At 36.1% G+C, this 24985-nt stretch overlaps 1 protein-coding gene across 1 annotated transcript; it reads left to right on the forward strand.

Moving 5' to 3' along the window:
* Window positions 1–378: 378 nt before the first annotated feature.
* LOC149842240 (mitochondrial outer membrane protein porin 5-like) lies at window positions 379–16465 on the forward strand. The gene is made up of 6 exons (XM_089999022.1): window positions 379–564; window positions 663–730; window positions 15180–15290; window positions 15371–15457; window positions 15578–15786; window positions 15900–16465. The coding sequence occupies exons 1-6, from the start codon at window positions 516–518 to the stop codon at window positions 16204–16206; spliced, it is 831 nt and encodes a 276-aa protein (XP_089855148.1). The 5' UTR covers window positions 379–515; the 3' UTR covers window positions 16207–16465.
* The last annotated feature ends 8520 nt before the right edge of the window (window positions 16466–24985 follow it).

Below are 24985 nucleotides of genomic sequence, written 5' to 3' on the forward strand. Positions count from 1 at the left end.
CAAACCTGGGTCTAATCAGACCCACCATATGAGAAATCATACCCAAACACGATAAGAACCAAATGAACCAGACCTGGGGCATACCCGGTAAAACCATATTTTTTATCATTTTTACATTGAAAATTTACGGGTCTTAATCGGAACTCGGGTCAGGTCCTGGTCTGGTATAAAATTTCACAAACTATACCCCCAGTCCATGTATTAATTGAACCTTCGGGTCCTCGGGTCTTAATTGAGCCTTCTTATTTATCACCGTACCGGGACCCTGTAGGGTTTGGTTCGGGACGGGTCGTGGTAAACCCGAGCCGTTGACACCCCCAACCTAAACCGCTAAGCGTCTTCCTTACCAAATGCAAATAGGAACGAAGCTCACAAACAAAACTCTCTCTCTCTCTCTCTCTCTCTCTCTCTCTCTCTCCATTGTTGGGGATTTCGGGACCCTCCAGGGAACCCCAAAATCTCTAACATCTCATCATCATCATCTTATTCTTCTTGTTTTTTGTTCATCTGAGAAGATGAGCAAAGGGCCCGGACTCTTCTCCGATATCGGGAAGAGAGCGAAGGGTGAGCGTTTTTCCTTCCTTCTTTTCCCTTCTCGTTCTTTGGTCCTCTTTGCGGCTTCTGATTTTTATGGTTCCGTCTTTTTCTTTTTGTTGTTTCAGATCTGCTGACGAAGGACTACATCTACGACCAGAAGTTCACCATCTCCACTCACACTGACGTCGGTCTGGTATGCATCCTCCGTCACTCAGGATCCATCTTTTCTTTTTCCTTTTTTCTTTCTTCTTTCCGTTTTGATCGATCTTCTTTCTTTCTATTTTTGTGAACAATGAAATGCCGATTTTAGTGGACGGTTTTCCCCTTTGTTTTTGCTTTTTTATGCATGTGCATTGCGGAAGAAGTAACACTGTTATTTCTTGTTCTTATTGGTATTGTTATTATTACTTTTTATGTGGGATAAATTGGTGGCTTCGTATGTGATATTGATTCGATCTCAAATCGAACTAGAAATTTGCAATGATGGAAACTCGTGTTGAGTTTGTGGTGGTGGGATGTTGGGTCCTTTTCCTTTATTCCTTTCTCTTTGTAGCCTGGATTTGTAGAGAGAATGATTGGATCGTATGAGTGAAACTTAATAGTTGTCTGGTTTGATTTGATCAGTGATTTCTGGATACAGTGAAACATTTGGATCATATGAGTGGATTTTAGTTTTCTGGTTTGTTTTGATATGTCAATTGTAGATGCAGTGAAACATTAGTCCACTTGTCTGGTTCGCACGCTCAGTTGTTTTGTTGTGATGTTGATTGTCGTTAGATGGTCTAGTAGCCATCTTTGAGAGGATGTGTATTGCGTATGTCAAAAATGTGTTGTGGCTTGGACTATTTGGTCATGAAGCAGTAGAAAAAGAAGTTTGAACTGATTTTAGTGAATTTCCTGCATAATAGTAATATAGAGACAATGTAAACTTAAATGTGAGATTAGAGGGTTTATGCAAGTAAACATAGAAGCTATGTAGTCAAAAGTGGTAGTCAATAGATCCCTAAAAAGGACTAGTCTGAGACTAGGCAGGACTAGTCTCACTAGTCAGTACCCCAATTAAGAAAATAACAAATACAAGATTTACAAATCGATAACATGATTAAATAAAACTGAACATGCTTTCACGGAAGCATTCTATGTATAGGAAAAGTGGTAGCTGCCTACTGTTTTTCTAGCCTACCACCAGTCTACTGCGAGTGTTTTTTTTATCGAATCTGACCCTACAAATGTGTTCAGCATGGTCGATTTACTAGGAAATGGCACTTGGATCATGTTTTTTTGATAAAAAATATTATTTTTTAGGCCTTCAGTATTTATGTAAATCTTAGATCGTTGATTTTTAAATCTTATAAAAAAACCTATATGCATATCAGAATCAGAGGATCCAAGAGTTGACTCCTATAAAATCAAGCATGTAGAGCACATCTGTATGGTCAGATTTAAAGAAAACCTGACAAAAACCTTCAAAATCTTGGTAGGCAGGCAGTAGGCTAGAAAAGTGGTAGGCAGCTACCATATATATATATATAGATAGATAGATAGATAGATAGATAGATAGATAGATAGATAGAGAGAGAGAGAGAGAGAGAGAGAGAGAGAGAGAGAGAGAGAGAGAGAGAGAGAGAGAGAGAGAGAGAGTAATGGGTAGGTGCTAAATGATACTTGCTAAATGGGTTTTTCTGCTCTTCTGGTGTTTTTTTTTGCAGTTCTGACCCCATAAATGTGTTGGGCATGGTCGATTTATGAGGAATCCATACCTGGATCATGTGTTTTCGATGAAAAAAATGATATTTGGAACCTCAAAAATTTATAAATATTTTGAACCATTGATTTTTTGAACCTTATAAAAACCCACCCATGTGTCAAATTGAACACTTCAAGAGCTGATCCTTATAAAATCAAGTACATAGATCACATCTGTACGGTCAGAATTTAAAAATAAAAGAAAAAACCCTGAAAAACTCATTTAGCATATTTCATTTAGCACCTACCCATTACTCATTATATATATATATACATATATATGAGAAGGGGGATGGTCCTATCCCTTTTTTCGTTAGGACCATAGTTATAAAAAACGAGCCTTGAGGCGCACCTCGCCTTGAGGCGCGGCCCTATGTGTCTCAAGGCGCAAGCCTGAGGCGCATTTTTTTTTTACTTTCCAACAAGATTTCTGAGACATAATCAGCAAAGTTTTTGTAGGTTAATCTCATGTATTTTCCAGTTATTTCAGTTATGTAATAAATTTCTTAATATATTACTATATTTTAACTTTTGTTGGTTAATCTCGTATATTTTTCAGTTATTTCAGTCATGTAATTAGTTTCTTAATATATTTTAACTTTTGTTGGTTAATCTCATATATTTTTCAGCTATGTAATCAGTTTTTTAGTTACTTTTATATGTTAATCTCATATTTTTTAGAATAATATCATATATTTTAACTTTTGTAGGTTAATCTCATATATTTTCCAGTTATGTAAACAGTTTCTTAGTATATTTTAACTTTTGTTGGTTAATCTCATATATTTGCCAGTTATGTAATCAGTTTTTAGTTACTTTTATATGTTAATCTCATGTTTTTTAGAATAATCTCATGTATTTTAACTTTTGTAGGTTAATCTCATATATTTTTCAGTTTTTTCAGTTATGTAATCAGTTTCTTAGTATATTTTAACTTTTGTTGGTTAATTTCATATATTTTCCAGTTATGTAATCAGTTTTTAGTTACTTTTATATGTTAATCTCACATTTTTTAGAATAATCTCATATATTTTAACTTTTGTAGGTTAATCTCATATATTTTCCAGTTATTTCAGTTATGTAATCAGTTTCTTAGTATATTTTAACTTTTTGGGGTTAATCTCATATATTTCAGTTATGTAATCAGTTTTTAGTTACTTTTATATGTTAATCTCATATTTTTTAGAATAATCTCATATATTTTAACTTTTGTAGGTTAATCTCATATATTTTCCAGTTATGTAATCGGTTTCTTAGTATATTCTATCTTTTTTTGCTTAATCTCGTATATTTTCCAGTTATGTAACCATTTTTTTAGTTACTTTTATATGTTAATCTCATATTTTTTAGAATAATCTCATATATTTTAACTTTTGTAGGTTAATCTCATATATTTTCCAGTTATTTCAGTCATGTAATCAGTTTCTTAGTATATTTTAACTTTTGTTGGTTAATTTCATATATTTTTCAGTTTTTTAGTTACTTTTATATGTTAATCTCATATTTTTTAGTACTTATTTGAGATTTTCTATTTCTTATTGGTTGTTATTTCATCAATAAAGCATTTCTTTATTTATTTGTATTTTTATATATTTTTTTAAAGTTTTCAAAAAAAAAATTGAGGCTTACGCTTTACGCCTCGAGGCTTACGCCTCGCCTCAGTTTTTGGTGGAGCGCCTCGCTACGCCTCAACGCTTTTCACAACACTGGTTAGGACCTTCTGAAAATTGTTCTTTCAGTTATTTATTGCTTGATCTATACCCTTAGATGTGTTTATCATTGTTTACTCAATAGGGTGCATTTATTTGATTACGTTTTTTTATGCTCAGATGTGTATTTTAAAGATGTAAAAAAAATCAATGGTTGATATTTTACTAAAATATGATGATAAAATATTTACATTTTTTTACATCAAATCAATTTGAAAGAAAGCTTATTTTTTAGTAAATAAGCAATGATAAACACATCTAATGGTTCAGATCGAGCAAAAAGTATTGAAGGTATGATTTTTAGAGTGTCCTAATGGGACCTAATGGAAAAAGGGGTAGGAGTAGGACCATTCCCTTTCTCTCTCTCTCTCTATATATATAATATGTTCTCTCACACAGTCGAAAGATAAGAAGAAGAGGAGGTGGAGGAGGAGAGAGAGACAGCAAAGGGGGTAAGGTTTTTTAAACTTCCCTTTAATACCTTTTTTTTAAAAGAATTTCAAAATGAGTAAACTACCCTTGCGACTAGGTGGGGGCAGCTTATCTCCGACTAGGCTCCCTAGTCGGCAAGACTGGTGCCCTGTTAAGTTCCCACCACGGAATCACTCAGACTAGGTGTTTTACCTGTGCCGAGGGCAACTAGGCACCCAGTCGGCCCATAGTCGCTGCTTTTAGCTACATAACATAGAAGAGAAAGGGGTCAAATGTCAATCTGACAGATCTTATCAGGCCCTTTTGTGTTGGTTGTTACACAAATGTTCCAATAATGATAGTAGTGGAGGGTAAGGGAAACACTCATAGGATAGTGGGGTTTCAAGTTCCAATTTGTTGCAGAGACTTTTTAAGGAAATCTTATCATGGCAGAGTTCATCTAGTTGAGAAGAATTCTGAATTTCTTGAGCACAGTTTGGTACGTTAACTGGATTAGCCTTGGATAATAAGGGTTAGATTTCATTTCTAGATGGTTGCATCACACTCTTTGCTTTTTAGATGTGAATATCCAAAGTCATCTATTAGCATCATTACCAATTTATTCTTTCTAATATCTCACTCACAAATCATTGAATTCAGAGGGTTGTTCTTGCTTGCACCACTTAGAAATGGCTTAACACTAATCGTACATGGATCAGTTCTCCTAGAATGGGCACCATAACTATGCCTTGTAACTCTATCTCCTTAATTGATGGTGATTTCTCATAGCCAGCTTTCAATAGAAATTCTATTTTCTTTCAATAAAAAGAACCTATATTGATCCAAAACCAGGACCCCCTTAAACCTATTTCATATCTCACCCATTTATATAACCAAATGAATTCATGCCCAAAACTGATTCTACCGAACCCAATTTTAACCAATCCCAGTTAAACATGGTTTGCCACCTATCCTTATATATGAACATCAAAATTTCTAATTTTAGTTGTTTATGGAACTTTTGGATCGAGGTTGAACTAAATTTGTTTCATATGATACCAATCCGAACCTAATCTTGTATGAACAGTTATGGACCCAACCCATCTCATACCCAAACCCATGAGAACCCATCCCAGAGAAATAACTCGACCTAAAACCCTTCTATATCCGTATGTAGTTTCAAGAGGCAAGTTCGTTAAGGACGTAAGCAGGTCATCTTTACAGAATCCAATCTATTGGGGTATTGCCTAATCAGATTGATAGTCGAGCTCAGTTTCACATGAAAAATAGCTAACATTGAATCCTTTTCTGACTAACTTAAATAGCTAATCCAGTTTACCTTTTTTCATGTCATGTCACTTGGAATCCGTTGGGTTCGTATTTGTAATCTGATTATTAATGGGGTGTTGTTTGCTTTGTCAAATTCAACTAAATGGATTTGGATTTGGTTGGATATCCGACCAAATCTGAATTGCTGATATCCCTAAAATTTATCATAAAACTGTCTGAGGCCCAATTTTTTTGTTAGTCTTGTACATGAAACAGAAGGTTTCTTATGGATGAGGAGACATCTGATGAAGTTGGACAGTTGGAGAGGTTTATGCAATTTTTTGACATGTTGGGTGTATTTCAGGTAATTTATACAAGCTAGGTTTCATCCTCAACCATAGTTAGCTTGAGGAACAAGTTAGAGGTAGGGATGTCAATGGGCCAAATTTTATCTGACATCTGACCTGGATCCAGCTGCGATTAGTCAAATTTGATAAAGGGAAACTGTTTCATAATTGGATTCAGATTCGGTATGGAGTTTTGTAACTGAATTTTGGTTCAGATTCAGTAGGGAGTTTTCTAACAGATATTCGAATCCAATTGCATGTAAATAGTCAGATTCAGTATTAGCCTTTCTCCTTTGACTCCTACTCTGATTAGCCAATATCTGATTAGTCAGATTCAGTAGAGGCCACATCAGTCCCGCACCCAAACTGTTCATCGCCCCTAGTTAGAGGTAGTTTTAGGGGGTAATGACTAATTTTAATTGTTGCTGCTAGCCAGTTGACCATAGCAAAATGGTGGTATTTCTTAGATTTGAGATGAAAAGACAGGTAGGTTTAGGATTCTCAATCTTAAATGCTCAATTCTAAAGGTATTCTCCTTTAAAAAAAATACATTGATGACACCATGATAGATTTTTTCTTTGGTGCTGCCTAGAAATAGCAATTTTTTCTTTATAAGTCTTTGACCTCTTTAAAATTCACATGATAATTGTATTTATTATTTGCCTTTGTTAATTTCTGTCACCTTGTTCTCGACCTTTATAAATTTGTAAGTTCCATAATTTTTCCTTTTTTTGATAAGAATATGACTAAGTTTCATGGTTTGTCTTTCAAGTTAATAAAAGAAGTGTATGTAATTCATGATTCTGCTTAGTCAAATTGATCTGTTTCTAGTTAACAGTAAATTCTGTGTTTTAATTTTGTTCACAAAAAAATATAAACAACAAGACTACAATATCATCAAGTAGGCCTAATTATAAAATAAACTGAGCTTGAACAAATATGTATCAATTGACAAATAGTAAAAATGTTAGATAATTAATCAGCCACATTATATAAAATTGTAAATGAAGCACCAACTACCAACTGCTAATTTCAAGGATATAAGTTCTAATAAGTATTATGTGCAATATAGCTGATCTGATGTATTATGCTCCTCTATCAAAATATCTCATATTTCAAAAATATCCTAATATTTTGCTTAGATTTTCCAACTGCAAGAATCCCAGCCTTGATATCAAAATAATGGTAAGTTATTTTCATCTTGAAAGTATCCCAATATTATCACCATAACGTTGAAAGATAATTCTAATGAAGTTGCAATGCTTAAATTAGTAATGAGTGGTAACTTTTTTACTTTTTCTGTTAAAGTTCTTTTCTTGAGATTTTGCAGAAAAATAAAAATTCCAGAGAATGACATAGATTTGGTGAATGCCATGGGATTTGTGATGGTGATGCCTACGATGGACATGGGGAACGAGAATGAAATTGGACACTAATGCGCACAAATACTCACACGCGTCAAGCAAAGCCTAAAGAAACTAACTATGACTGAATTTTGGGAAGCCGATTCAGGTACCCAAATGAACCGAAACGAGAATCTAAACATGCAGCAAAAAATTCAACTTATTCTAACCCATTCACGCTCATTGAGGAATTTCACCCAACACTTGGTGAGCACCTCAAAAACATTTTTCTTGAATTTCACCCAACACTTGGTGAGCACCTCAAAAACATTTTTCTTGAATTTTTCAACATGAAAAATTTGTGATAGTATGTATAGATTCAATTTCAAATATAGAATCGATCATTCAACATATATAACCAAATCTAATACGAATAACCCCAAATCAAATTTCAACTTAACAAAGATCAGATTCAATACAAATAAATCTGAAACAACTTAAATCAGAATCCAACAAAACAAAATCAGCTTCAGCATGAAAATCTAATTAAACTCAAATCAGGTTCCAACACAATGAAATCAGATTCAACACACATAAACGAGTCACAAATTTTGTTCGAAACTCCTGGTTGAGGAATTTCAACAAACACTTGGTGTGCAGATTCTGAATTTTTTCAGAGAACAAGTTCATTAGATGCTGTCATGAAGATCAATCATATGTACACCTTTCTTTAACAGAAAATCAAACAAACAACATCCAAATCTGGAACAAAGACACTCCAACGCACATCAAAACACCTGCACAGCCAAAACAGAAACAGAAAAAAAAATGCTGGTTAGGGAAGAGGATGGAAAGAGAGAACCGTTAAAGGTGATTCAAGTAAAGAGGGGGTCCGGCCGATGGGGGAGGAGGCGACAGCTGCGGCATTCACACGCTGGCCGACGTCAACCGCTTCACAGCACACGAAAGGACAAAGGATGGTCGACGTTCGGCCGTCTTCCTGATGGGAGCTCTCCCGTCTTCGAGCAGCTGCCAAGGAGGTGAATCGAAAGGGGTGCCTCCTTCACCACGCTCACGAGTTCAATGGGGATTTTTTTTCTTCAACAGCAACAACCTGCGCTCCCTCACGGTCTGCCCTTTTTTTTAACAGCAAAGGAAGAGAGAGAGAGAGAGAGAGAGAGAGAGAGAGAGAGAGAGAGAGACGTTGGGAGGCTCCTTGGTCTTCACACCCCCACCCGTCTCTTTTCTTTTTCGAACAGCCAAAAAAAAAGGGGGGAGGAAGAAACGTTAGAGAGAGAGAGAGAGAGAGAGAGAGAGAGAGAGAGAGAGAGAGAGAGAGAGAGAGAGAGAGACGTTGGGAGGTTCCTTGGTCTTCACACCACCGCCCAAGGGAGCCAACCCCACCCGTCTCTTTTCTTTTCGAACAGCCAAAAAAAAAGGGGGAGGAAGAAACGCTGGGGAGAGAGAGAGAGAGAGAGAGAGAGAGAGAGAGAGAGAGAGAGAGAGAGAGAGAGAGAGAGAGAGAGAGAGAGAGTCATTTTTGGCATTCATTGAGTCGCCCAACACACCCAATAGGGGGTCTTGGGTCCAACGGGTGGGGGGCACATGAGTGCCCCCAGTTGGGTTAGCTTGATCCAACCCGTGGTCAGCCGGGTCCAAACCTGCCCAGGGTTGGATCCAGCTTGGCTGGTTTTTTAGCCAAAAAATTATAAAACTACCAAAATAAACTTGCAACACCCGTTGACCTAAATAGATCCTAACGTCCTATAGAAATAACCTAATAAAAATAAAAATTGCAAATGCGTAAAATAAATCTAATCTACTAAAAAATTGAGTTTCGGATTCCTCACGCTTGGAGTAAGCTAGGTTCGGGGTGACTGGACTTGGGCTTGCTGAGATGCACATCAGTTTCCCTATGGTCAAAAGGCTTCGTTCTCAGAGCCTGTACCTTGTTAAATCTCCTTGGTACCTAAAAATAAATTTGACATAAAATACATCAGCATTATGATATCAAGAAGGGAGATTTAATCGGTAAGCATTCTCATTAATAAGTGCAAGGGGAACAAAATAACAATTGTTAGGAAAAGACTAAAACCTTTTAGAAAAGTTTAAGCCATCAACAAGTAGCGAAATAAGCTTATCAACTAATATATCAAATAAAAGAAATGATTTTCACATGATAATTCAAGACCTAATTCAGAACAAAGAATTGCATTGGAAGAAATAAAAATACAACCTAAAAGTTAACAATTCAAAAGACTTGCTAATTCTTAGGATCAACTGGACAATGCAATTAGCAAGGGATATTCCTACATTAATGAAATGAGAAATAAAGCTACAACTAAAAAAAACTAAATTATAAAAAGTAAAAACTAAGAACAAATATAGGAAATGTGGGAGTCGGTGAATCTTGGGGGGACTCTACTTTCATTGGATCTACATAAATACTCTTATTTTAAACCAGGGTTACCGGAAGCGCCTAGCTAAAAGGGGAAGCGCGAAACGTCGCGCTTCCGAAGCGTGGGGGGAAGCGTCCCCCTTTTTTGGGAAGCGCGTTTCCCTTTAATGGGGGACGCGTTTCCCTTTAATGGGGGACACACTTCCCTTTAATGGGAAGCGCGCTTCCCATCACTCTTCCCCCTCGCTTCCCCTGTTTTTTTCAATTTTTTTGTATTTTTTATTTTTATTTTTTTCGCTTCCCCCTCGCTTCCGAGACGCTTCCTAGGTCGCTTCCGAGACACTTCCCGAATCGGTCCTAAGTGGTCCCACGCTTCCCCGCTTCCTAAAATTTTGAAAGTGCCTCGCTTCCCGCTCCCGCTTCCCGTATCGCTTCCCGCTCCCGCTTCCTCAACTGGCAACCATGTTTTAAACTACATAACCTAGGCATAAAATGTCATTAACTAGGAACAAATAGTTTTTTGGTGCAACAAAAACAACAAATACAACTTGTAAATGAAACAGTTGATCAGAAACCAAACAAAGATAGCATACAAATGCTTCAGATAAAGGTTCTTCCATTTTAGGCCTAGCCAGAAGTGCACTAGATGGTTCTAGTGGATTTGACTTAGGAGCTGGAGTATGAGTAGGTAGGTCTCGAGATGGTGCAAGGTTGAGCTTCCTACCTTCGAACATGAAGGAGTACGTAATGGATTGGCCATTAGGCATAACCGACCGATTGTATGGCCAAGGCCTACCCAAAATGAGGTGACTAGCATCCATAGGGAGCACCTCACACCAAACCTGATCAACATATGTATTGGCCACAAAAAGTTTCACTGGACATTGGTAACCCTAACATCGACATTCTTTTATAACCAAAACATTTGATAGTGCCTAGGGTGTTTGTGGGTTTCTAAATTTAACTTATAAACGACTTCGATAGATATCACATTCTCACAACACCTAGACTCAATGGTAAATCAACATACTTTTTCACCTATAGTCTTAGATGTCATAGGCGCTAGGCGGAGCCTAGGCGGTGAGTCCCTAAAAGGCCTAGACGGGGCCTAGGCGGTACCTAAAATAAAAAATAAAAAAACATAAAAAGCATAATAAGAAACATGTATATTGTCTTCTCTTTCTTCTTCTTCTTCTCCTCCTCGAAGAAGAAAACAAATGATATGTCTTCAAAAAAAATAAAAAAAGAATTAGGCTTTAAAAAAAGCCTAGGCAGCAATATAGGGCCCCACCACCCAGACCTGGTCGCCCAGGCGGTGGGGCTGCCCCTAGGCACCTGCCTTTGACAACTAAGCTTATAGTGCAAGCAGACTGAAATATGTTGGTTCTCAACCAATGATCTCCGGACTCCTGCCCTGCCAAACAAATGCGGTGGGTGATCAAAGCTTCACCCTGATCTGCGTAGAGTGTTTCCTCTACTGAATCCTCCTCAACCTTTTCATCATAAATTGGTTCACCCTCAATTTTCTGTAATGGGTCCACGTGAACCTCATCCACACGACTTTGACCGGCACTCCGATGCCTGGTGTCCCATACCACCACCAACCATGACATTACCCATGAGAGGTTCAGCATTGTGTGAACCTTCTCCTTCCTCACTATCTTTGACCTCGTTAAAGGACGGATCACCGAGGATCTCACAGAGAGGCTTCTCATGCTGTTCCTTTGTGAAAACCGTAGAGGCATCAACCTCTTCTTCCTCATGGACATCAATCTGGTCCTCTACTTCCATATCGTATCCTTCTAGCGCAACAATACACCACGTTAGATTTTTGAATTGCCTATGCAAAACATGAGACTCTATCCTCAATGCCAAGATGTTGATCGATCAATGAAGGTCATAGTTTTGTTGACATAGATCCCGAACAGTCTCAGGAAACTCCGGACTCATGTCTAGGCCATACCTTCTTCGAGGCATCGTAACGATAGGGACCGTACTGAATTAAGAAATTCAATAGGCTGCGCTCTGATACCACTTGATGGCGACGCCTATGAGGAACACGGGGAACGAGAATGAAATCGGACACTAACGCGCACAAATACTCACACGCTTCAAGCCAAAGCCTAAAGAAACTAACTACGACTGAATTTTGGGAAGCCGATTCAGGTATCCAAATGAACCAAAACGAAAATCTAACACATACAAATATTTTTAAAAACTATCCTAAACATGCAGCAAAAAATTAACTTATTCTAACCCATTCACGCTCATTGAAGTGTTTCACTGAACACTTGGTGAGCGCCTCAAAAACAAAATTTTGACGGTTTTTTCTTGAATTTTTCAACATGAAAAATTTGTGATAGTATGTATAGATTCAATTTTAAACAACGAATCGATCATTCAACATATATAATCAAATCTAATACGAATAACCCCAAATCAAAATTCAACTTAACAAAGATCAGATTCAATACAAATAAATATGAATTTCCAACGAAACAAAATCAGATTCAGCATGAAAATCTGATTAAACTCAAATAAGGGTCCAACACAATGAAATCAGATTCAACACCTATAAATGAGTCACAAATTAAGCGAAATTCTTGGTTGAGGAATTTTGACAAACACTTGGTGTGCAGATTCTGATTTTTTTCAGAGAACAAGTTCATTAGGTGCTGTCATGAAGATCAAACAAACAACATCCAAATCTGAAACAAACACACTCCAACGCAGATCAAAATGCAAAATACCTACGCAGCCAAAACAGAAACAGAAAAAAGAAAAACGGTGGTTAGGGAAGATGATGGAAAGAGAGAACCGTTAAAGGGGGTTCAAGTAAGGAGGGGGGTCTGGCCGATGGGGGAGGAGGCGACAGCTTCAGCGTTCACACGCTAGCTGAGGGCAACCGCTTCACAGTACATGAACACAGCATGCGAAAGGACCAAGGATGGTCGATGTCCGGCTGTCTTCCTGACGGGAGCTCTCGCATCTTCGAGCAGCTGCCAAGGAGGTGAATCGAAAGGAGTGCCTCCTTCACCATGCTCGCGAGTTCAGTGGAGATTTTTTTCTTCAACAGCAACAACCTGGGCTCCCTCACTGTCTGCCCTTTTTTTAACAACAAAGGAAGAGGGAAGAGAGAGAGAGAGGGAGAGAGATGTTGGGAGGCTCCTTGGTCTTCACACCACAACCCAAGGGAGCCAGCCCCACCCGTCTCCTCTTTTCTTTTCGAACAGCCAAAAGAAAAGGGAAGAAACGTTGGAGAGAGAGAGGCTTGTTTTGGCTTTCATCAAGTCGCTCAAGACACCCAATGGGGGTCTTGGGTCCAACGGGTGGGAGGCACATGAGTGCTCCTAGCTGGGTCAACTGGATCCAATCCAGACCCACCTAGGGTTAGATCAAACTGCCCAAATAAACCTGCAACACCCGCCGTTGTCCTAAATAGATTCTAAGGGCCAACAAAACTAACCTAATAAAAATAAAAATTGCAAATGCGTAAAAGAAATCTAATCTACTCAAAAATTGAGTTTCGGACTTCTCATGCTTGGCGTGAGCTGGGTTCGGGTAACCAGACTCAGGCTTGCCCAGATGCGCTGCATCAATTTGTGAGGGTTTAATACTAGTAAAAACCTTTTTTACTGCATAATGAGTGCATATTCTTCAAGAGAGTAAATACGGAAGATAATCCCTTTTCATTAAGGATCTATGGAGAGTGCATGTATCATATAGTCCACGTCACATGGATATGGATGTGGAAACAAGACAAAATGCAGATACACTTAGTACGATATGACAATTATAAAAAAATTGGACATAAGGATATACAGACCAGAGTTACCAGAAGCTTTGGGAATCCCGCTTCCCAAAAACTCGCTTCGAAAGCATGATACTCCTCTCTTCCGAAACTTTATGAGAATCTCGATTCTCTCACGCTTCTCCTATGCTTTCCACACACTTCATCTATTCTTCTTATATGTTCTCACTCTACTTTTCATGTTTTTTATGTGTTTCCTCACGCTTCTCACTAACTTCCATGCGCTTTCTCAAAATTGGCAATGATTATTTTTAGGTTTTACTAAAAATTTAATTCTTACACTAAACAATCATGAAATTTAAGAAGTCACTTTTATTTTAGTTTTTATTTGCGTTCCATTTTTATTCCATATCAATTCTTATATTGTTTTTTTTTTATTCCTCGCTTCCCACTTCCTATTCATTTTAAAATGCATCACGTCTTGCTTCCTAATCTGGCAACCTTGAATTACAGACCATAATCACCTATAGCGTTTAAGGTATTATCTCAGCAAGGGAATTTCTCATTGAGATTTTCAAAAGTTGAAAAATCTTGTGAGTTTAAAAAATTGAAAAGAACATAAATAATAACCAAAAAATAAGAAAATAAGTTTTGCCTTATTTTTTCATCCAGAAAATTTAAAGAAACAAGTTTTAAAAGGTTTTAAAAATATAAAAGAACCAAAAAATAGGAAATGAAAACTTAAAATATAAAAGAAAGTTTTTCCCCCAAAAATATCATGATATTATCACGATAATATTGCGATATTTTGAAAATATTGTGAGATATTACCTTTAATATCAGCTACCTTGAAATAGCCGATATTAAAGTGATATTTTCAAAATATCAGTGACACTAATACAGACACACACATATCTGTGTGTGCCAGTGTAATTTTTAACCTAAAGAAAAACATGAATATCATATCAAGTGCGAACTCTTGAACATCAATCCTGAATTACTATGATTAAAAACATGAAATAATAAAACTAAGTTAAAATTGAAATATGATGTAATTAATGAAAAATTTTAAAAGAAAAAGAAGACAAGTAAATGCAAACTAAGTAATGGAGATCATAGTAAAAGGAAATATATAAAATTGAAGATATAATGTTGACTGTGTCTGGCACTGTCCTTGTGTGTCCAAGTGTTGTGTTGTGTCGACATGGTTACACATGCTAAGTGAAGTGCCAATGTAACATTGGATATGGTACATGTTTCCTCTTTGTACCTTCATAACACAGCTAGCTGAAGCATATAATCTAAGATGTCTCTTTTGCAAGCATTATTCGAATCTGATCTGTTTGCAACCTTATCCACTATTATGTGATTGAATCCATGGAAGGTCATCTGCTCTTTCAAAACCTCCGAAGAAAGGATCTAAAGTTGAATGAAGTGAATGTGATCTTTCATTTGGTAAGGATAGAAGTTACAAAGTTATTCAAGGGAATTAACAAAAGAAAAACAAAGAAAAGAAGAAATCAACATTTCTATAAAAAAACATCTCAATCTGCTATTACCAATGTTTTTGTATATTTCCCATACTTAGATATTTTGTACAACTACAGTTACGTATCTGTTAAATAGTTTTTGTTGAAGAATCATCTGATAATGGTTGAATACTGCCAGGGCCTCACATCGACTGCAATTAAAAAGGGCGGACTCTCTTCTGGTGAGGTTGCTGGAGTATACAAATACAAGAATGCCACTATTGATATCAAAGTTGACACAGAATCCAATGTATGAATTTCGCCTGCTATTTTTTATGTATCCTTGATTTTGGTTACTCATTATTTTCATTATTTTTTTTTGTTTGCTAGATTTTTACAACAATCACCGTTTCAGAAATTCTGCCTTCGACAAAGACCATAGCTAGCATCAAGCTGCCTGATTATAATTCTGGCAAGGTGAACTTGATTCCGTTCTTCTTCTTCTTCTTCTTCTTCTTCTCTCTCTCAAATCTGCAATGGGATGGAAGAAGAATATTACAAGCAGCTCTTTTCATCTTAATTTTTTTGCTCTTTCAGCTGGAAGTACAATACTTCCATGACCATGCGGCTTTGAGTACAACTGTTGGTTTGAACTCGTCTCCTGCTATTGATCTTTCAGCAACAATTGGCACCAAAACTTTTGCCTTTGGTACTGAGGCAGGCTTTGATACAACCACTGGTAGTTTCACAAAGTGCAATGCTGGTATTAGTGTTACAAAGCCAGATTCTAGTGCCTCATTAATTCTGTAAGTCCATATCATCATGAACTTTGATGATGGAAAATTTACACTATAAAATCCTAAGATTTATCATTTCTTAATTGCAATATAAATCTAATAAAACATGAGAACTTCTCCAGGGCAGATAAAGGTGACACACTCAAGGCAGCCTATGTTCAAAGTGTTGATCATTCGCAAAGGACTTCAGCTGTTGCTGAGATGTCAAGAAGATTGTCTACCAATGAGAACACATTCACAGTTGGTGGATCACATGCGATTGATCAGCTGACTGTGATGAAGGCTCGGTTGAACAGCCATGGAAAGTTTGGCGCACTTCTGCAGCATGAATTGAAGCCCAAGTCAGTGCTGACCCTTTCGGGTGAGTTCAACACAAAGTCCCTGGACAAACAGCCTAAGTTTGGATTGGCCTTATCTCTTAAGCCATAATTTGCATTTGGTAAGATAGGACAACAAAGTTCTGTCCTCATTTTTTTTAAAGCAGTGATGTTGATCGAGTGAAGTTCAATAAATATTTTTCTGTAGTTTTAGGATATCAAACTGTTTGAAAATTGGGCTTTTTGTGGCCCACACTGGGTTAATTTTTTCAGTGGTTCTGAACAGCAGTACATTTGTAAAACTCATCTCATATGACTAAGCACCTTCTTGTGAGCTGCTCATATGTGCTTGCTTGTCTATTTGTTTCAGTTCAGAAGCGTACCTCTCTCTCTCTCTCTCTCCTTTAAGGATTTGTGTATGTAACAAAGCATCTGTCGGCTGCTGTATATTGAAAATTTGTTTACCGTGAACCCTGGTGCAAGCTGGAGATGCTTGATCACTAGAACAGTGATTCATAAAGGAAAACAGATTGAGGATCTCCATTACCGAGAATTTTCATAAAAAAATGCTTATGTGCTGGTACCTTGGCTCTAAATCGACTTGGATATTTATGCAGTAGGAAACAGTGGCAGATATCTTTCTTGGACACGATAGCTTCTTATGATAATCTTGGTGTGTTTAGCTTCCCTGTCTTTTGTGTTAAGGTCTCGTTGGGAGTAGTGAAAAGCTTTCACATGGGGAGTTGGTGGTTTGATTGTCTGAAGTTGGAAATGCTATCAATGACTTAGTAGGTATCCACATGGTTTCATTATTTCCTGCTGCTGACTTTCCTGCTGGGTTGGAAGCTGATAACCGCCTTGGTACAACTGCTCTGAGGGGCATCGGATGGGAAAATCAAGAACCATTGTTGTGGGTTTTGTTCTGATTGAGTGGTGCAAATTGGCTGGATCTGTGCTTTGGATACCCTGATAACAAGTTAACTCTTGACAGGCCCATGTTTCAACTTGGTTGATTAACTGTAGGAAAGCTAAAGATGGTGCCAGAGTTCAATTAATTTCTGATAACGAGAACAACCACAAGCTTTTCAATGGTGTTAGGGATATAACGATCAGTTGATTTCTTGGAGATCATGGGTCCACAGAATCATAACAAATGTTGGAGAATTTTCATCTGGAAACGGTTTTTATTTTTGATGTATTTATAATTTTTCATATGTGAATATATTTTGCATATTTTTAAGTTTGTATATATGCCTTTTTTTTCTGAAAACCAAGATTTTTGTTTGCTGATATTTTCTCAAAATAGTAATTTATGGGAGGCTAGCGCGACCTGTCATTCGACACACCCTTAAAGGAATCTGGAGCTGTTGTCATGACCATGCCAGTGTTGGTGGCACCATGAAAACCAGGCATCCAAGCATTGTGCAACACATGGAGCTGGTACTGTGGGCCCTTTCCAAAAACAGCAGTTACAGAGATTAAAAATGGTCATGTGATAAACTTGCTCAAGACTATCTGATCTCATGGAAGATAGGCATTGACATGGTGCTAGAAGGAATCCAGCTTATTTAGAGTATGAATTACATGAATGAAACTTGAAAAAGGCCTTAGGAATATCAGAACAGTAACTAATAAATCCCTCTTCGAGTTTGTTGCAAATCCCAATTTTGCTCTACGCTACGTTTGGTTGTTTTTTTATTGCCCAATTCAAAGGTGGTGTGTGTGTTTCTATTTCACGACAAATAAAAAGATTTAGCCTTTTTGGGAGCCTTGAATCGAGGTCGTGGTTTCCTCTGGTGCTCTTATGTTCTCTACTATTTGGAAGCAGTGGTGTTGCCAAAACACTGAATTGGGAATGGAGTTGGCAGCCTCAACGCCCCCATGGTGTTTTGGCAACCCTATCTTCAATACCACATTTTGGCAAAAACCATATTCTCACCACATGGAAATGGTTTTCCCATCTCAATGCAAGACTCCCAAATAACAACCAACGGGGGCTCTCCTTGTCTGGCAGGAGCAGTTAGTCCACGCCACCTTGTGTTGGGACGTTCCAAGTTCGAATCCCAATGGTATAGTTGTATAACTAGTAGGGGTCTGCCTAACCCCAGCTTTCTGGCGTAAAAAAAGACTCCCAAACAACTAAACGAGTAACCTAACATGCCATGAAGCTAATGGACCCAGCGACATTGCGAAATGGCAATGCTTTGTGGATACAGGGTGGAACTCAAGCAAGAGAATCATAGCTTACCTGAAGCTAATGGGCCTCAAAGAGTCAAAGAGCATAGCATCGATACGCGAAGAGTTTCGCTTCTCTCATGCTTTGATATTACTAATACGATTCGTTAAAAATGGCCTTTCTTTATGTTGAGCTCCAACCATAGTTCTTGTACATGTTATATTACCTATTTTCATGTAGAAGGTTATGTCACAAGGACACACCATTTTCACAGTGTTCCTAGTAACACGATCAGACATGCACAGACACAGGGACACGGATATTGACACGTACTGTTATTATTTTAATAATTTAATATTATTTCAATAAAAAAATAATTTTAATATTAAAATATCAAATATTTATTGTTTAAAAATAAAAAAAATCGTGTGTGCTTGTGCCATATTTTTCAAACACTTCTTGAACTTTCAAATTAAACGTGCTTCAAGTGTAGGGATGCAACCGGTCCGGATCCAGTATGCCACTTTTATGATATTTGGCTGTTCCAACCCGACCTGGATCTGACTTTTCTATGTATTTAGCTGATCCAGATCGTTTGCATCCTTAATCAACTATTCTCGTATCCGCATGTCGTTGTGAGATAGATAAAAGCATGAAGATACCATATAAGATCATGAGTTATAAAGGTTCATGCTTGAAGGGATCACACAAGAAACACAGACTGACTAAATATATCATGACTATCCACGCAAGAGGATGGAGGCCAGTAAACAACCAAGCAGTGGAAACTGTGGCAGAGTCAGGAATTTAACCTAGGTTTGGTATAAATACACAATGAAAAGGAAAAATAAATACTAGTAAACTATACAACATATTAAAAAAAATCAAATAGTAATGTTCTAAAACATACCTTTTATAATTGAGTTGTTGCTAATAGTGTCAAATATGTTCTCGTCGGAGGTAACTAAAACATCATTCATTCATTCATCTCAAATTCGGTTACACAATTGAGTCTTGATAATATTCATAGCTGAAAATGCCCTTTGAATACTTTTGTGATCACTAGAGTCAAAGCTAACATGATAAGTAGCTAATCCAGAGGAAACACATTATGCTTTTTAATCATTATCATTATTTCTGCAATCTCTATCAAGCATTTTTAATTTGAAAACCCTATATTGTGTTGCATATCAATGATGTATGTTTGTAGTTGATTGTCAATCTTCAATAAATCTGACATAGAAAAGTCTCTAGGATAAAATTTAGTAAGACTTATCAATTTTTTTTTTGTGAAATATAAAAAATAAAATTTTTGAACTTAAATATGCCACGGAAAGAAGTATCTATGTATTTGCTTCTTTAAAACAGTTGTTCAACTCTTGCAGCTGCATATCAATAACCCTATAAAATAATTTAATATGATAACAATGCAACACTATGATATTTTCAATCCTACATCTTGATCGTCCGTGAGGTCTTATGTTTGTCACAAAACACATTTTTTTTTCAAAAGAGAATCTCATTTATTATCTCTCATTTCTTGATTATGTTGTCTGAATATATTGTGCTTGCTTCATTGGGTTTTCACACTTCATCCATGCATTATTTATGACAACTATCAAGACCTCCAACATGCCCATCAAGTTTCTTCTTGTATTTTTAATGATCAAATCCTTGATAAATAAACGACTCTCCACTTCCTTGACCAACACAATTTGACTTGAAGAGAACAATACAAGTAAAATGCTGAATCTTTAGATTTGTTGTAGTCTAACCAAGCTTTGTACTAATCAAACCAAGCCTTGTTAAACAGTCATAATTTATTATCAAACTTCTTTTGCAAAAAAATGTGATTACGTGGTTGACACAAACCTCTTTGAAGATACTCTCTATGGATATTATCTTGTTTATTGGGATGATAATAAAAAATAGGAATACGAAGCCCAGGATCTACAGACAATTATGCTAGATTAATTTTTTTGACTTCGTTTCTCACATAATTTTCCTTTATCACATCTTATTTCTTTTTTATTTGAAGAAGATTGATGAGAAGCGGGCTTTCATATAACAAATTTATCCATCCCTATAAATTAAGAAATCAAATAAGAAAAAAGAAGAATAAAATAATAATCATTTATCATGTACACACTCACTTTTTAATAAAATAACATTAATTTGTATTTATATAATAATATAATTAAATAAAACATGCTTGATTATTTATCTAATCAAATCACTAAGCAATTAAAATGTTTCAAATTACTCCTAAAAAGATCATATATTAATGATTTGCAACAAGTATTTAACAAATGAATAAGAAATTGAATCAGTTCAAATATTCAAGATATATAAAGTGAAAATAATGAACTTTATAAATGTACTCACAATGATGAGTCTCTTTGATTTAGTTTAACAGAGCCTTTTGATAAATGAAGTCCAAAGTATAAAATATCAAGCCAATGACAACATTGAAAACATATTGATTAAACATTCATTATTGGTTGTTGCATTTATACTAATTGACAATGTTTGCATTTATGCTAATTGTCAAAAAAACAAAACCCATAATATTTTAACTAAAATCAAGCATTCATTATTGATCACTCATGGATTCATGCCTAATGTTAACTGAAAAATATATATAAAAAACCCTTAAACTATAACTAAATATTTATGCTATTTTATAAAAAACCAAATCAAAACTTGTAATCCTAACACCATTCATATATAGGCTAATTGAACAAAAAAAGGATCTAAAATTCTAACCAAAATCAAGCATGAAGTATCATGTTGAATGTTAAATAAAAAACAAAAAATACCTAATTAAATATTTATCTTATTTAAAAATAAATAAAAATCTAACTAAATATTCATGCTATTTAAAAAAACTAACTAGAAAATCTCAATCTAAATAAACTAACTAAAAAACCTTAATCTTAACAAACAACAAAAAAAACTAATTAACTAAATGCTATTTGAAAAAGCCTTAAAATCTAATTAAATATTTATGTTAATTAAAAAAAGTAACTAAAAAATCTCAACCCTAACAAACATTATTTGTATATATAGGATAATTGAAACAAAGAAACTAAACCTCCAAAATCAAGCATGTGAAATTATGTTTAATGTTGATTAAAAATAAATAAATATATAATTAAATATTCATCACATTAAAAAACCAAAATAAAAAAACTAAATGATAATTAAAAAAAACACAAAAATCCCTAAAACCTAATTGGATATTTATGCTATTAAAAAAATATAAATAAATAACCAAAATCCTAAGTCCTAAAAATAATTTCATATTATATGATAATTAAAAGAAAGAAATCATAGAACTATAACAATCCTAATGTTAATTATTTCAATTAATCTTAACTTAATTATGAATCATATGGAATCATGTTTCATGTTAATTAAAAGTAAAAAAAAAAACAAAAATAAACATTCATGATTCATCTCACTTGAAAAATAAAATCAAAAGCCTAAATGTTAATTGAAAAAAACTAAACTCGACGGTTGGCCACTCGATCCAGGGCGCATGTGGCATAGCTGAGTGATGTCTTCTTTTTGTTTTATGAAATATTTTTGAAAATATTTTTATATAAAAAGCAATGTGAAAACCATACACCAAATATAAAACCAGTTCTCACAAATGGTAGAGACCGGGTCGAACTCGGAGAACGGAGAATACTTTGTATTCAAACAAGCAATTAAACTATGCTTTATTGTCAAAATAGAAAAGTACGAGAAAAATAAAACTACTTTAACTATTACATCAAATGTTTACCCTACGCAGAGGGTTCAAAATGATTTTATTATAAACCTAAAAATTGAATTAAATTCTTAATTTTAAAAGAAAAGTAAAAGTGTCTTCTGCGCTCGCACCTCGTGTAGCGTATTGAATGCGTGCAACAAGATATCACTTGCTTGCTCGCTCCCACTCCACGCTTTCTTGCAAAACACAAAACTCACAGTAGCAACACAAGACAACTAATACTAAAAATGCGAAAATATACTAAGTGACACTAAATGCACAATATACGTAATGGCAAAGTATGCTAAATGCAAATATGAAATTGCAAAAATTGAAATGATAGGAATACTTGCGAAATGAAATTTAAAAATGCAAATTCACGAAATAAGAGGAAAGCACAAAACTAAAATGCAGTGTTTGAAATGCCAAATAAAATGTGAAATAAAATGATATGCTTAAAATGAACTACTGTAAAAATAAAATGAGAATGTTGTTTACCATTAATGACTGTGACCAATATCGTGAAAATGAACGTGAATATTGCCATGAAAATGAAATTCAATATCGTGAAGTGCAATACCGTGGAAAAGGGGCTGCCGTGAACAGAGATTTCACGGTAGCTATTTCACCGTGAAATCAGAGGATTTCACGGTGATGAAGAACTGACATTCACCGGAAAATCAAATACAGATGCAAATCAAAACATTGTCGTGAACATTCAAATGCAAAGCATGGCTTGAATTCACGACAGATCAAAACATTCAGCAACAAATCAGATGCAGATGCAAGACCTGGCATCAACCGGTGATTTCACAATGATTTCACCGTGACTGCAAGGTATTTCACGGTGAACCAGAGATTCACCATGAAATTTGATTCCGGCAGATCTGCTTTCACGGCAAAATAAATTCGGCGACAGCAGATCAGGTTCGGTGGATGCAGAGATGAGTCCGGCCTCACGACAGAGGAGATGAGAACCCGATGATGAAGGCTCAGATGTGAATCCACAGGATTCAGGTGCCGTGAATGTGAAATTCACGGTAACTGCTTCACCGTGAAGCAGAAGATTGGAGACATTCCGGCAGAGATAGCAGAGGGTTTCAGCAGAGGTCCGGCAAATCAAAATCTCTCCTGCTGCAGAACACGCCGAAATATGATTTCACGGCGACTGAGAGGCGCCGACAAATATGAAATTGCAGATATGAAATTGCAAATCCGGCAGAGACAGCAGCAGGTGCTTACAGAACGGCAGATCATGTCTGCTCTACCGGTGAACAAGAGCTTCAGAAATTGCAGATTCACAGTTCAATGAATTCAGGCGTGCAATGCTATTTAGATGCAATGAAATGCACGAATGATGCTAGATCAGGTGAGAAATGCACAGATGAATGAAAGAAAAAAATCTAAATGCAAATGACAATACATTGCATGCTGAAATGCTCCAAAATGAAGATCTGATCGAACAAACTCTAAAAATACTTTCAACAGAGGAAGATTAAACTTTTTTTTTGATTTTTTTTTTCTTTTAAAACAGATTCACTAATCTAAAACAAGATTTGAAAAAGAAGAAAAAGAGAAAGAGGGAATTCCGGAGGGAAGAGAGTGGGAGGTCATGGTAGATGCCTTTTCTCTTATCTACGTGGTTTTTTTATAAGTTTGAAGTTAACTCTAAATAATTTCAGAAATTTCAAAATGCTATACTACTAAACAAAAAGTTTATTTGCTAAAAACCTTAATTTCACTATCTTTTAGTAAAACTAAAAATTAAACCTATTCTAAACACATTTTTTTCATTATTTCTAGAACTTAACCTTCTAAATTATTTACAATTGATAAACTTTGAACTAAATTGCAAAATAAATGGATTTTCAAGCATTTTCTAATTTTTATTCTTTTTACACGTTTTCTCGAAACTAACAATAAACTTGAGATTTTAATGCATTTTTTCTACTGAAACATGCATAGTTTAATATGAATTAAACTCTAAAATGTATGCATGATCACTGAGGCCTTGACCCAACCTAAATAGGATAAGAGAGAGATAACCTGCATAACATGTGCCAGAGGCCATGGTCGGATGACAACTTGTCGAAGGTGATGGTGCTTTAGCCTTTTAGGGAGAAATCGAGAAAGAGTGAGTCTAGAGCCAGAGGACCAGAGAGAACGTGGAGAGAGGGAGATATGGGGTCAAGGTTGGGGGGAGCACTAAGAGAATGTCTAGAGAGAGACATGGGCTTAGATCGAAGGTGGGCACACTTTGTGCCTTTGGGTTGGAGTCAAGGCACTTTTTTGAATCAACCTAAATTAAACCTCAAAGGGGTTTTTTTTTTGGCCTGGCTCTAATGTGGCTTCGTTGCTGGGTTGGGGGGAGTGCATAGGGAACACCGAGAAAGGGAGACGCGGGGTCAGATTGGAGGTGGGGTACACTTGATGCCTTTGAGTCGGGGTCTGGCACTTTCCGGGTTAGAGTGGGCACTGAATATATATCTCAAAAGAGAGATTTTTTAGGCTAGGGTGGGCACACGCCCACCCTTGCCCTAATGTAGCAATGCCATTGAGTGGAAGATTGGCTTGTAGATTATATTGGCAGTCATTGTCAGCTAGGGCTGGTAAACAAGCTGAAGGAGCCAAACTTTTCTTGTCTGAGATTTGTGCTCATTACATATTTGAGCCTAAGAGCAAGCTCATTCTGTCATAGTCACAAGCATAGTATTGTGCAACTCGCCATGAGCACGAGTCAAGTTCGAGTTGGTTTATTAATATATATATATATATATATATATAGTAACTTGTATCTTCAAACACATAAAGTATTTGAAGATATGTTGGATGAACCATCACCGCCGTTGATCGTGCATGATCAAACGACGATGATTCATCATTTTTTTGCTCACTCTGGAGATTTAGTAGCGGTCTTTACCGCCACTAAATCTTTAGGTGAAAAACAAAGATTTAGTG

This window comes from Nuphar pumila, chromosome 3 (assembly GCF_984573655.1).
Source record: "Nuphar pumila chromosome 3, dmNupPumi1.hap1.1, whole genome shotgun sequence".
Classification (NCBI taxonomy): Eukaryota; Viridiplantae; Streptophyta; class Magnoliopsida; order Nymphaeales; family Nymphaeaceae; genus Nuphar; species Nuphar pumila.

Excerpts from the sequence above, each read along its gene's own strand:
- LOC149842240 (XM_089999022.1), top strand. The coding sequence starts at position 516 with ATGAGCAAAGGGCCCGGACTCTTCTCCGATATCGGGAAGAGAGCGAAG. Across the intron at positions 731-15,179 it reads CTCACACTGACGTCGGTCTG|GGCCTCACATCGACTGCAAT; the intron begins GTATGCATCCTC and ends GAATACTGCCAG. Across the intron at positions 15,291-15,370 it reads AAGTTGACACAGAATCCAAT|ATTTTTACAACAATCACCGT; the intron begins GTATGAATTTCG and ends TTTGTTTGCTAG.